General features: G+C 62.2%; 1 protein-coding gene across 1 annotated transcript; it reads left to right on the top strand.

Annotated features, from left to right (window-relative positions):
* The first annotated feature begins 160 nt into the window (after nucleotides 1-160).
* On the top strand, nucleotides 161-13563 carry ABCD1 (ATP binding cassette subfamily D member 1). Its single transcript, XM_056108687.1, has 10 exons — nucleotides 161-1346; nucleotides 3283-3463; nucleotides 8279-8421; nucleotides 8496-8664; nucleotides 8788-8882; nucleotides 10052-10197; nucleotides 11268-11413; nucleotides 12233-12317; nucleotides 12403-12528; nucleotides 12628-13563. The coding sequence occupies exons 1-10, from the start codon at nucleotides 423-425 to the stop codon at nucleotides 12833-12835; spliced, it is 2223 nt and encodes a 740-aa protein (XP_055964662.1). The 5' UTR covers nucleotides 161-422; the 3' UTR covers nucleotides 12836-13563.
* The last annotated feature ends 366 nt before the right edge of the window (nucleotides 13564-13929 follow it).

Raw genomic sequence — 13929 nt, 5'->3', positions numbered from 1 at the left:
ACTCGCCCCTGGGGAGGGGTGGGTAGGTGGGGATTCCGGGAGGGTGGCGGAGTCACTGTCGCTTCGGCCAGCCTGCAGAGCGGACGCTGCTCCCGGTACCCCGGGGAGGGGCGCCAGCGGGGCAGGAGGAGGAGGAGGAGGAGGAGGAGGAGGAGTGGAAGGGAAGCCCTCTCTGCCTGAGATCTCTGGAGGCTGTGACCCCAGGACTGGGGGACTGACAACTTCCTCCACCTCAGCTGGCAGAAGAGGCTGCGAAGCTGGAGGACCCTGAACTCATCACCCAGGGGCCCCAGGACCGCCCCGGTGGCCAGAAGCGCTCATCTCGGGAACCACAGTGAAGTTCCCAGTTGTCTAGACCACCAGCCATCGACTCTTCCATCCACCTGCCTCTGCTGCTGCGTGAAGTCCAACCCGCAGGGGACATGCCCGCGGTGCTCTCGGCGCCTCGAGCCTCTCGGGTGAGCACGCTGAAGCGCAGCGCTGTGGTACTGGCCCTAACGGCCTATGGGGTCCACAAGATCTACCCGCTGCTGCGCCAGTGCCTGGCTCCGGCCAGGAGCCCACAGGAGCCACCAAGGGCAGGAGCATCCGCGCAGGGGACCTCCAGGGCCCCTGCGGCCTTGGCCTCCGAGGCCAAAGCCGGGGTGAACCGGGTGTTTGTGCGGCGCCTTCTGTGGCTCCTGCGGCTGCTCTTCCCTCGGCTCCTGTGCCGGGAGACGGGGCTGCTGGCCCTGCACTCGGCCACCCTGGTGAGCCGGACTTTTCTGTCGGTGTATGTGGCCCGCCTGGATGGACGGCTGGCGCGCAGCATCGTGCGCAAGGACCCGAGGGCCTTCGGCTGGCAGCTCATGCAGTGGCTCCTCATCGCGCTGCCGGCCACCTTCATCAACAGTGCCATTCGCTACCTGGAGGGCCAGCTGGCCCTGGCTTTCCGCAGCCGCCTCGTGGCCCACGCCTACAGCCTCTACTTCGCCCAGCAGACCTACTACCGAGTCAGCAACATGGACGGGCGCCTGCGCAACCCGGACCAGTCGCTGACGGAGGACTTGGTGGCCTTCGCGGCCTCGGTGGCGCACCTCTACTCCAACCTGACCAAGCCGCTGCTCGACGTAGCCGTGACCGCATACACCTTGGTCCGGGCAGCCCGCTCCCGCGGGGCGGGAACGGCCTGGCCGTCGGCGATCGCTGGCCTCGTGGTGTTCCTGACCGCCAACGTGCTGCGAGCCTTCTCGCCCAAGTTTGGGGAGCTGGTGGCCGAGGAGGCACGGAGGAAGGGGGAGCTGCGCTACATGCACTCGCGCGTGGTGGCCAACTCGGAGGAGATCGCCTTCTATGGGGGTCATGAGGTGGGGCAGCGGCTGGGAGGCAGCAGGGAGCCGAGGCCAGGGGCTCGCGGTGGGCCGGAGGAGGGAGGCTGGGGGCCAGACGGGGCCCTGGCGGAGAAATAGAGAAGCTCGACGTTGGGTGGGTGCAGACGGGCGGCTGCCTGCTCGCCCCAGGCCACTTCTGCTTCCTCTCCTGCTCCGCAAGCAGCCGGGCTGGCCTGGGGCTGCCAGCCTAGATTCTAGCGGTTCCAGCCGCGCGCGCACAGCGCCAGCTTCCCCTCACTGCTGCCACCGGCTGGGAGGAAGCGCCTGCCGGGTGGGAGCTGGGCCCGTCGGTGGGTCGCCCGCTCCTGGGCCCCCGAAGCCCCCACCCCTGGGCCCTTTGAAGGCCGGCTGGACGCCCAGCTGGCTGGCTGGGCTGGCGTGCATTATGGGCATGACTCAGCCCAAGCCGAGGTTAACAAGCAGCGTGGAGGCCGCAGCAGTGGGGGAGCTGGACCCGGGGTCAAGGCCTTCCCCCACTCCAGCCCTCAGGCCAGTGAGGGGGCAGGGGCCGCCGGGATGCCTGGCTGGGGCCCCCTCGGCAGGGCACTTTTCCTGCCGGCCTGGCAGCCACCCTGCCCCCTTCCCCGTGGCCGCCCTTCCGCCCGGGGCCCCCACATGGGCGCAGCTCCTGGTGGGCCGGCCGAGGTTACTGCAGGCCAGGGCTCCCTTTATCTCGCCTCGCCCCTCCCCTTCCTCGTGCCTGGGGTTGCAGCTGCCTAAGGCCTGGCTTTCTGCGACTCCGGTTTCGGTTCCGAGTTCTTCTGGGGGGCGGGGGTGGGGGAGGGGCACATCCTTCGCCTGAAGGCTCTGTGTCCGGCCTGGGGCTGCGGGCCGCCTTCTGACACGGTCTCCTTGGATTCCTAAAAAGAGAACAACTCCAGCTGGGCGCCCTGCTCTCTCCTCTGCTCCGGCACTCCCGCACTCTGGGCGGCCTGCAGGGCTTGGGCAGACAGCTGTGGCCCTGGGTGAGGTGCTTGGCACGGTCCCTGGAGCTAGGTTGTCAGCCTTGGCCGGCATTCCTGCCAGCTCTCAGCACGAGCCGGGATTGCCAGGGCGCTCTGAGAGGCGTGCGGGAGATAGGGCAGGAGGCCAAGCCCAATTTCATTGGGGTTGAGGGGGCAGAAGAGAGATTGCCTGCGCCGTGTGGTATTGTGGTCGTCAGGATGTGGGGCCCCAGCCGGCACGGGCCCCAGCCTTTTGCCGTCCCAGGGCAGGGGTGAGTGCTGGGCTGCTGGCCGCAGAGGTAGACAGAACCTTAGCTGTGTAACTCACGCAGCACCCCGACATCCCCACAGTCCCTGACCCGGGCTTAGAGGTACAGGAGTGTAGACCGCAGACTGTGCGGCTCTTGCTAGGACAAGGATTCAGGCACGCACACGCACCCCGTTCTGGCCAAGCAGGAGTGCTGTCTTAGTTAGCCGCGGGTCTCCTGGGGCCTCTGCCGTCGAGCGCGCACACCCTGCAGGCCGTGGGGACAAATCCACAGAGGCTCAGCTGGGAAAGGGACCCCGACGTCCCACCTGTCTGCCACTGCCACAGGGGTGCTCCTTGTAGGCATTCACTGTCCACTTCCTGGTGACGCGAGCACTCGGGAAGCCCAGCCCGTTGCTGGGCTGAGGCTTCAGGGCGTGGGCTGTCTGGGATCAGGGCGACAATCCAGGCCTGGCCAAGGAGAGGCACTGCCTTCTGCCCCCCAGGGACCCTCTTCTTGGTTCAGGATCCAGCCTGATGAGCGTCCCAACTCGGAGCCAAGAGAGAAGTGGGGGGCTTGGAAGGTGGGAGTCCCCTCTTCACCGCAGCTGACCCCCAAGTCTGTGAGGCAGCCACCCAGATACCTTCACGTGGGCAGCCCGTGCCCATTGGTCGTGCCTTAGCCCCCACATCCCTGTGAGCCTGCCCCTGTCGCCCACAGGTTGAGCTGGCCTTGCTCCGACAGTCCTACCAGGACCTGGCTTCACAGATCAACCTCATCCTGCTGGGCCGCCTGTGGTACGTCATGCTGGAGCAGTTCCTCATGAAGTATGTGTGGAGCGCCTCGGGCCTGCTCATGGTGGCCGTCCCCATCATCACCGCCACTGGCTACTCGGAGTCAGGTGAGAGCCGTAGCTCCGGGCCACCCTGGGACCAGAACGCAGTCCCAGATAGCATCACGGCCTTACACCCTTCGCCTGCGCCTGCTGGCTGTGGTCCCAGGCCACCGAGGTCCTGGAACCCCACAGGTCCCACTGCGGCCTGGAGGCAGGGGGCTGGGGAAAGAACCGTGCTGGGTTTGGTCTGTTGTCCAGAGATAAGGGCAGCTGTCTGCCGCTGCATGGGGCTGGGAAGCCCGTCACACCACATCTGCCACAATCGGGACAGCTTCTGTCTCCTTCCTCCTCTTACTCACTTCGTGCACAGCCTTATCTGGTTGCCTGCACCCCGAGAGCTGGTAGGGGTCAGTCAGCAGCTCCGACGCCCACCCTCGGCTCTATGGATGAGGCTCCCCCTGGCCTTCAGACTGGGCTGTTGCCCCCTTGGGTCGTTACGTGTTCAAATCTGATCCACTGTTGACGAATTTCTTTGCTCACAGCCCTTTCCCTGCAGCGCGGTTACCTCCTTCCAGAAAGACAGTTTCCAGAAAGTTCTTTCTGATTTTCATCGTGGGAACGCCGCGATTATTTTGCCGTCTAAGAAAAGGTCTTTGTTTTGCCCCTATACCCCCAAGTAATGAAGTACTATTTGTTGGGTGTGGGCTGCTTCTGGAGGCACCCCAATCTCCGGCCTTCCCTGTCGGGCCTCCCGACCCTGCTGGAGATGGGGCCTTGGCCTGTCATGGTTTCTGTATTGCTTGGCGCTCCTTCTCCTCCCTGCCAGTGCCTGGGTCGGCCCCTCTCTGCGCCTCTCCCAGGCGCTGCCAGCTCGCTCTCCGTCTACCTTCACCGGATTTGGCTCTTCTGGCTTTCACGTACTTGCCCTGAGTCCTCTCTCTCTCTCCCAAGCAGACATTTGGAAACACATTTGCCCTGACAGTAGAAATGGCAAACTGGTGGCGTGTCCCCATTCTGCTGTCACTCACTGCTCCTTTGTCGATGGTCTGTCACTCATGATTGGGGTACCTGGAGACCACACTGGGGGGCAGCCTCATCTTTCATCTGCCAGCCTGCACCCAGACTTCTGGGGGTCCCCTGAGATGCTGGCTCACGTGTTGGTCCGTGCCCAGCCTTCCTGCCAAGGAACTAGTTGAAGGCATTTTCTCTTCTTCCCTTGCTGCGGGAGCCACGGGCGGTGTTGCTCGGGCTCTCTCGTGGCAGTGCTCCGAGGTGCGTGAGGTGCTGGGATGCAGTGTCTCCCCAGCTCTGCGGTTCATCTCCTGTGGCTTCTCAGCTTGGGCAACGTGGATTCCTGCGCTTGGCGTCCTCTTCACTGCCTCTGACGCAGGATTACAAATTCCCATAGGAAGCCTGCTCCTCAGAGGACCCAGGGCCCAGCCCTGCGTGCGAAGCTCCCCGCTCCAGTCTCGGGGGGCCCACGGACACCTGGCAGCCTCTCCTCTCACTTTTGGGAATTCCTCTTGCGTTCCTTCTAGCCAGTATCTGCTGAGAGCTGCTGTGTGGCATGAGGGCTGTGTGACAACTCCTGAGCTCTCTCAGATGTCAGCCCTGGGGCTCTCCGCTGTGCCCCCCGTGGTGAGGGAATCTAACTAGAGCAAGGGCTTTGCCACGGCGGAGCTGCCATGGGCACCCCTGCAGCAGGACGAAGCCAGAGAACCTCTGAGGAGAAGCCACCTTCGGTCGCCCTGGGAATAGTACAGCCTGGCTTTTCCCCAGCCTAAATTCCTCCAGGGCCCTACACTGCCAGCCTCGGGTCCCTCGGTGTGGGCTGCCGTAGCTTGGGATAGCCTCCAAGTGCCAGGCGTGCTTCTGCCCGGGGCCTGAGTCATGCTGGTGTCTCCTCTGCCTTGGGGGGACTTTGACTCTGGGGCCTTCAGGGGTCCCTGGTCCTTCAGCCTGCCCAAGACCTGTGCTCTTGTCTGGCCTCTGCTTTGCTCTCTCTCATCCAGTGGCCAGTGGCAGATGAGGGGCTGCTGGGGGTGCCGTGTGGGGACAGACTCGAACACTTGGCACAGGTGGCCTGTTAGCACTGCAGATGATGCCCGGGCCCCCAAGCACACCAGCAGGAGGGCATCTATCACTCCTGCCTTTTGGGGACATGGCAAGAAGTTGGCCCACACCATCCACTTGAGGGGTGAAGCCTACCCCCCACCAGTGCACATTTTGAACGGTCCTGTGCCAGGTCTCAAAGCAGTACAGGTGCGCTGGCCACCCATTTGTCTCCTGCGCACTGAGTCCCTCCCCCAGCGTAGTCCTAGGGCCCACATCTGGGGCTCCGTTTGGCCCCGGGGTAGAGTCCTTGCACTCTCTCCCGAAACTTCCCACCCTGTGAGGACCGCAGTGGACACTGCATAATGACCTTCACCCCAGTCCCTGAGAGTTGGCCTCCTTGTTCCCCGTTGCCATTTCTAGAACCTTTCTTCTATTAAAGCCCTGCTCCTCTGGGGGGACTCCCAGGATGCAGGGAAAGGGGGCCGTTGGTCTTTGACGAGGAGATCATTGACCAAGTGAGGGGGGTCTCCGCAGACAGCAGTCAGGCCAGGGCTGTGTTCTCATGGAGGCCCAAGGCCACACGTTTACAGCAGATGAGGGAGGAGAGCCTGAGAGGCTTGGGGTACAGCAGCTCTGGGAAGCTGGGCAGCGGGCCTCCCGGGGGGCCCACGGACACCTGGCAGCCTCTCCTCTCACTTTTGGGAATTCCTCTTGCGTTCCTTCTAGCCCGTATCTGCTCGCGAGCTGCTGTGTGGCATGAGGGCTGTGTGACAACTCCTGAGCTCTCTCGGATGTCAGCCCTGGGGCTCTCCGCTGTGCCAACTGGAAGGAACCGTGTGTAGCAGACCCTGGGAGAGGGCAGTGAGGGGACGCAGCCTCCAGTTGAGCCAAGAATGAGAGCCAAGGGCCTCGCAGTGATTTCTTATCGGAATTCCTGAGCCGCTGTTAGTAGCCCCCCTGATTTCCACCCTTTTGAGGTCATTAGTGGGTTTGATCCGTTTGCCGAGTCTTAGCCCCATCCCTTGCCCCCCACAAACCTGCTTTGTCTCTGGATTCGCCTCTGGACAGCTCATGTAAACAGAAGTACAGACTGCAGCTCTGGGCTCTGGCTTCTCTCATTCCGCATGGTGCTCTCCAGGTCCCCCTCGATCACAGGATGACTCTCCAGCTCCTTCCTTTTATGGCTGGGAGCAACAATCTGGTCAGCCCGGCCCTCCGTGGCCTCAGCCACTTGCCCGTGGGTGACACGGGGATCGTTCCCACCCTTGGCTGCTGTGAGGGATGTTGCTCTGAGCTTTGGCGTTTCCGTTTCTCTCGGGTGTCCAGGTGGGAGTGGCTGGCTGGATGGGCTGGGAAGCGGAGGGTAACTGTAGGGCTGCTGACCTCTTCTCTCCACCTGCCCGCTCCTCCACCCTCGTGGGAGGGCTCCAAGTCCTCGTTTCCTTACTGCCTTGTTAATATCTTTCCTTGACTACAGTCAGCCTCATGGGTAAGAAGTGCTGTTTCGTTTAGGTCGGATTTGTGTGTCCTTGATCGTTTGTGATATTGATGTCTGGCCCTGTGATGATTGGCCATCCGCATGGCATTTGGCGGGGAGGGGAATGTCTGTTGAGGTCCTTGACTAGTGTTCAATTGGGTTGTCTCTGGTTGAATCGAGAAAAACTGGGCAAAGCGCTGGCTCGGTGGGCTGTGGCACATGCTTTGCATGCGGGAAGGCTGAGTTCTATCCCCAGCCAAATGTGGTCCCCTGAGCACTACCAAGAATAAACCCTGAGCTCCAAGTCAGGAATAGCCCTGAGCACTGCCAGGTGTGGCCCAAAAAGAGAAGGAAAGAGGGAAAAAGAGAGAGGAAAGATGGAAGGGAGGTAGAAAGGAAGGATGGAAGGGGAAGAAAACAAAGAAGGAAAGAGTGTCTCCTCATGTTTTAAGAATGTGTTTATATGTGCGTGTGTTTTAATTGAATCACTGTGAGATAATTATTTTTTCATGCTGCCAGGGATGGAATCCAGGGCCTCACACCTGCAAGGCAAGTGCTCGTCCACTGAGCTAGATCTAAAACCCAAGTCTCATTTTCTTGGGAGGGAGGGCTTTGGGGCCATATACAGTGATGCGCAGGGTTTATTCCTGGCTCTGTGTTCAGGGATCACTCCTGGTAAGCTCAGGGGACTATATGGGGGGCAGGGGACCAAATTCAGGTCGGCCACGTGCAAGGCAAGTGCCTTACCCACCGTACTATCTCTCTCTCTGGGCCCCGAGTGTCATTTTAAAAAGAAAAAGTTGAAATGGCAGGGATTGAACCCAGGGCAAAGTGCTCCACTCCTGTGCTCTTTCCCGGGCCCTGCAAGCTTTTTACAGATTCCAGTGCCTCCTTTGTCGGTCACGTGCTTGGCAGATTTCCCCCCCATCCGTGTGGTATCATTTCACTCCTTCACTGCGGCATTTGGAGCGCAAATATTGTTCATGTTGATAAAGCCCCTCCAGCTGCACGGGTTCAGCTATCATTTTCAGCCACCTTGTGCAAAATCCAGGGTCACGAAGATGAATCCCTTATTTCTTCTAACGGATTTGTCATTTTTGCTTACGTGCAGATGCCCAGGGCTGCGTTTGAAGTGAGGGTGTGTTTTTGAAATTGAGGGAGCGGCTGGGGTTTGGAGGCCACACCTGGTGATGCTAGGATGGTGCTGGAGATCGAACCCGGGCCCCGCACATGCGAAGTCTGTGCCGGCCCCTAGTGGGCTGCGAGGTGGGGGGGGGTTGCTGTGCGTGTGGGTGGTTCAGCCCCATTTGCTCACGGGGGGTGACGTCACCATTGATGTCCCACTGCAGACTCCGAGGCCGTGAGGAAGGCAGCCCTGGCGATGAAGGAGGAGGAGCTGGTGGGCGAGCGCACCGAGGCCTTCACCATTGCCCGCAACCTCCTCACGGCCGCGGCTGACGCCATTGAGCGCATCATCTCCTCCTACAAGGAGGTAACCCGCTGCCTCACCCCCCGCCCCGCCCCTGCCGCGCCCCCCTCCACAGCTGAGTGGCACCGACCCCGCAGGTGACGGAGCTGGCCGGCTACACAGCCCGCGTGCATGAGATGTTCCAGGTTTTCGACGACGTCCAGCGCTGCCATTTCAAGAGGCCCGGGGACCCAGAGGACGTGCCGGTGGGGCCCAGGACCACGGTGAGGTCTGGCGTCCGTGTGGAGGGGCCTCTGCAGATCCGAGGTGAGGCGGCCCTCTCCTCCTCACTGCCCGCCCGTCCTGCCTTGCCCGGGAGGCTTCCCTAAGTCGCGGGCTCGCTGCCAAGGGGGCCGGGATGTCCCCTTCAGTCTCACCTTCTCTCGCCAGGCCAAGTGGTGGATGTGGAGCAGGGGATTGTCTGCGAGAACATCCCCATCATCACGCCTACAGGAGAGGTGGTTGTGGCCAGTCTCAACATCCGGGTAGGTCGGGGGAGGCGCAGGCCCCCGGAAGTGTAGGCTGACAGGCAGCTCAGGACTCTGGGGTCTGTCTTGGGGCAACGTCCAGCTGGCCAGTGGCCTGCTTCCCAGATGTGTGTGGCTGGTTGTGGGCAGCGCAGGCGACGAGAAAGCAGGTCGGCCGGAGGCACTGAGGGTACTGTCCTGCTCTGGACCCCGCAGCCCCCCGCAAAGCTCAGGACTTGGGCACTTGGCTGGTAGGGGTTGCCCTGGGCATGCTCTTGGCCATGGCATGGTGCCTGGTTGGGGGCTTGCTGGGCGGTAGCCCCTAGAGTTGGGTCCTAAGGGACCTGGAGTTCAGGGCATGCTGGGTGTAGATGCCAAGCGGCTGGGTCAATAGGCCTGTGCCCAGGTCAGGGGAGAGGCACACCCTGGAGCCCCCGGGAGGCCAGGGGTCACCCACAGCAGAGGGCAGTGAGCCAGGCCTGGGCTGGGGGACTCGGCAAGGGCAGCCTCTGATGTTCTGAGAGGGGAAGTGGGTCAGCATGGCCAGCCAGGGGTAGGGAAGGAGATGGGGGACCCAGGCCAGATGGGGACCCAAGCAGGCCTGTCTGTCTGCTAAAGCCTCGCGGGCCTCCTCCCCGGGCACGTCTTCCGCATGTGCCCTCTACATAAGTACACCCCATGGCCATGCCTAAGTACGCCCACTTGCATCCGCCTGGACTCTGGCTCCGAATACAGTGAGATTCTGACGCGTTGGGGGTCCTTTGCATTGGGGGAACCCCATCACACAGACTGAGGGAAGCCAGAGTGCTGCTGTCATGGCAGGGAGTGGGCCGGGGGCCAGTTGTGTCCCCAGCTCCGCAGCCCTGCTAGTCCCCCAAGGGGAAGCGGAGCTTCGTGGCACCGGGACAAGGCCACAGGCACCGGGGCCTGGCAGGGCATGAAGCGCAAAGCTGCACCCCGAAGGTGCCTTTCAGGCGCGGCCCAGTGGGAACAGGATGGTGTGGCCCGGGGCTGCCGGGGCTTGCTGGTGTGTCCACCCCTTGGGGGAGCTGCTGGTAGGGCTTGAAGGGACAGGGTGGGGGTCCAAGTCCGGGTTCAGTTCGGGCTCCCGAAATTTGAGGCCCCTGCCCCTTCTCTGAGCCTTTGGGGGTGTGGGGACCCCTGATTTAGTCCAGCACTGCCCACAGGTGGAGGAGGGCATGCACCTGCTCATCACGGGCCCCAACGGCTGTGGCAAGAGCTCGCTGTTCCGGATCCTGGGTGGGCTGTGGCCCACGTACGGCGGCGCGCTCTACAAACCCCCGCCACGGCACATGTTCTACATTCCGCAGAGGTGCGTGGACCGGGCTGCGGGCGCTTGACTATGTGCGTGTGCCCCTGCCCGACGGGCAGAGCGGTTGATCAGAAGGGCGGGACACACTAGAGCAGGTCAAGTAACTGCCTTGCACGCAACCACTTCTGGTTTGATTCCCACGGGGTCCCCCAAGCCCTGCCAGGAATGAGACTTGAGCACAGGCAATGCAGCCCCCAAACCCAAACCAATAACCAAAACACAGGAAGGTAGATTTCCCCCAGAGACAGGAGTTAAGGCTCTTGCCTTTCATGCCTGACCCTGGTTTGAAAGCCCGGTACCCAACATGGTTCTGTGAACTGCACCAGGAGTGGTCCCTGAGCACAGGGCCAAAAGGAGGCCTTGAAAACTGTCACGTGGGGCCAAACTAATAAACAACAAAGGGGCTAGAGCCACAGTACAGCAGGGAAGGCATTTGCTTCCCATGTGGCTGACCCAGGTTTGATCCTCTGCATCACATCTGGGCCACTGAGCACTGCCAGGAGTCATTCCTGAGTGCAAACCTAGGAGAAGCCCTTGAGTATCACTAGGTGTGGCCCAAGAACAAACAAAAACCCCAAACAAATAACAAACCATAAAGAAGGTAGATTTCTGGGCTGGAGGGCGCTGTTTAGAAACAGAGACAGTAGGCAGGTAACTTTGGGAACCTCTGCTGGGCGCTCTGGGTACGTGGGTGAGCATATGTGTCTGTCTGCAGATGTGTGCATAGGAATGTGTAGGCCCTGGCGTGGCAGGAACACATTGTGTGTGTGCAGGTGTGTGTGGCTTGCCAGTGCACATGTATGTAGGTATGTGTGAGTGCGTGTGTCTGTGTGGGTTGCTGAGTGTGTGTGGGGATGTTTGTGCATGTGTGTAGATTGCTGGGTGCACATGTTTGTAAGTGTGTGTGTGGATTGCCGAATGCATGTGTGTGTGCAGATTTCTAGGTGCATGTTTGTGTAGGGTGTGTGTGTGTGTGTGTCCACATGTGTGTAGGGCTGTGTGTGTGTATCACTAGGCGTGTGCTGTGCATCCCACCCTGAGTCCCTCGTGCCCACACCGCTGTCCCACAGGCCCTACATGTCGGTGGGCTCCCTACGTGACCAGGTGATCTACCCCGACTCGGAGGAGGCCATGCGGAGGAAGGGCTGCTCGGAGCAGCAGCTGGAGGCCATCCTGGACATTGTGCACCTGCGTCACATCCTGCAGCGGGAGGGAGGTAGGGGTGGGCCCTGCCGGCAGGTGGGGATCAATCGCCCTTTGTCCCCAAACTCAGCCTGGCCGTGGGTGGCAACTTGTTTTACCATACAGAGTCCAAAGTGCTAGGGCCTCCAGGAGCCCCCTGCTGGGCACAGCTGGCAGTGAAAGGTGAGCACTGGACACTCCATGGGGGTCCTAGGTCCCCCTATCTGCACTCCTGGGTGCCTGGGGGGCGGCAGGGGAAGACTAGCACTCCTGTGTCTACCTTCTGGGGCCCTGACACCTCTCCGTGGGAGTGTGCCAGTGCTCAGCCTCGGGGGCACCCCACGTGCCCACCATTCACACTGACTCCCACTCTGTGCTGTCCTGTTCCCTCCTGGCTGAGAGGACCGAGGAAGGGCCAGGACTGGCAAGGGCATGCGAATGTACTAGAAAGGGCCACCAGGGGACTATGTCCACGGTTCCATGTGACTCCCACCCCTGCCGCAGCAGGCTAGAGAGGGTCACTCTGTATATCGGTGGTGAGCATTCCCAGGCTGCAGGGAGCCGGGGCGTATAGAGGGGCCAAGGAGGCCTCCCCACCTGTGGCTGGCACCTACCCAGCACCCACCCAGTCAGAGCATGAGGGGGCTGCTGACGAGAGCAGAAAGGGGGACCAGCAGCAGAGGCCTGGAGACTGGAGCCCAGAGCTGTGGTGTGTAGGTGGGGGTGCCCAGGACCCCACCATTTGCCGCTTCCCCATGCCTGTCTCCAAATAAGCCCCCGCAGGCGTGTGGCTTAGGCTCCCGCATGCGGCTCCAGGTCCGGTTTGCTGACTCAGGTGCTGGTTGCCCCCCAGGTTGGAACGCCGTGTGTGACTGGAAGGACGTCCTCTCGGGGGGCGAGAAGCAGCGGATTGGCATGGCCCGCATGTTCTACCACAAGTGAGCCCCCTGCCCCGGGGCTTCCAGGAGGTGGGGTCTCAGGCGGCGAGGGGCCGGTCAGTAGCCTGCTCCCCTGCGCCCCCAGGCCCAAGTATGCCCTCCTGGATGAGTGTACCAGCGCCGTGAGCATTGACGTGGAAGGGAAGATCTTCCAGGCAGCCAAGGACGCGGGCATCGCCCTGCTCTCCATCACGCACCGGCCCTCTCTGTGGTAGGTGCCCTCTGTCCCCGTGGAGGCCGGGGGGCGGGCCAGGCCCTGGCTCCAGCTGGGGCGCCCCTGCACCTGGGTCCCTGTCCCTCTCCTGCGCAGGAAGTACCACACGCACCTGCTGCAGTTCGACGGGGAGGGCGGCTGGAAGTTCGAGAAACTGGACTCGGCGGCCCGCCTGAGCCTGACGGAGGAGAAGCAGCGGCTTGAGCAGCAGCTGGCCGGCATTCCCGCCATGCAGCAGCGCCTGCAAGAGCTGTGCCAGATTCTGGGCCAAGAGGCGGCAGGTGAGCCGGAGAGCACCACCTGACCGCCTCTCTCCTTGCCCAGCGCCCCAGCCCTCGGATCACATGAAGGAAAGTGCAGCCCCCGGTCCCCACACCGTGCCTCTCCCTCCGCCCAGGTCGGCCACAAAGCAGGTGGGGTCCCGGTCCCGCCCCTACCTCAGGCAAGGAAACGATGGAGGGGCCGCGCCCTGCCTGCCTCTTTCCTGCACCCCAGTGGAGTCTTTTCCGTGTGAAAGACTCAGTGGCCCCTTGCTGGTCCCCAGTTCCCATCCCGTGCGATGTCCCTCATGCCACAGAAGCTGCCAAAGCGGCGCCCCGGGCACAGCCGTCCCCGTCCCGCCCTCGCGCCGCCGGGCGCCTGGAGCGCTGAGCCACATTTGCACAGCATTTCCCAGCAAGCCCCGTGAAGAACGTGCCCCCTGCCTCCTGCCACAGCTAATTTATTGCCTTCCCGTCTGGAAGCATCGACGTCGCCAACCTGAGCTCCGTGCCAGCGGGGGAGGCAGCCATCACCCCACCAGCCTACACTGCCAGCCCGAGCAAGCGGGGGTGGATGCAGGGAGGGAGGGTACCCACGTTCCAGCTCAGTGCCAAAGAGGGGTCAGTCAGCTGGGGCGCTGGGACTGCCAAGCTGGCCTCTGGTCCCAGAGGAGGCCCCGCCGCTGCCGTCGTCGCCGCCGCCGCCGTGCCTTTCCGGGCCCTCAGCCCTTGGGCCTGGAGCCGCCTTTGGTCCTTTTCAGTAAAACCTCTGGTAGAGACTGAGTCCAGCCTCTCTCATCCTTTTTTTTTTTTTTTTGGATCACACCCGGCGATGCACAGGGGTTACTCCTGGCTCTGCACTCAGGAATTACCCCTGGCGGTGCTCAGGGGACCCTATGGGATGCTGGGAATCGAACCCGGGTCGGCCGCGTGCAAGGCAAACGCCCTACCCACTGTGCTATTGCTCCAGCTCCTGGCCTCTCTCATCTTGCTCAGAGGGGCTTGGGTGGGGTTCAGTGCTAGCACACATGGCACTCGGGCACATGTTGGGGCGGCGATGGCCTCTTTCTGGCTGGGGCGTTTCCAGTGCACACACTGTAAAGGCGCCTCAGGACAGCAAATGCCAGTGGAGAAGAAG

This window comes from Sorex fumeus, unplaced genomic scaffold (assembly GCF_029834395.1).
Source record: "Sorex fumeus unplaced genomic scaffold, SorFum_2.1 ptg000232l, whole genome shotgun sequence".
In the NCBI taxonomy this organism is placed as follows: Eukaryota; Metazoa; Chordata; class Mammalia; order Eulipotyphla; family Soricidae; genus Sorex; species Sorex fumeus.
The sequence above is the reverse complement of the archived record's forward strand: the minus strand, read 5'-3'. Positions and strand labels throughout refer to the sequence as shown.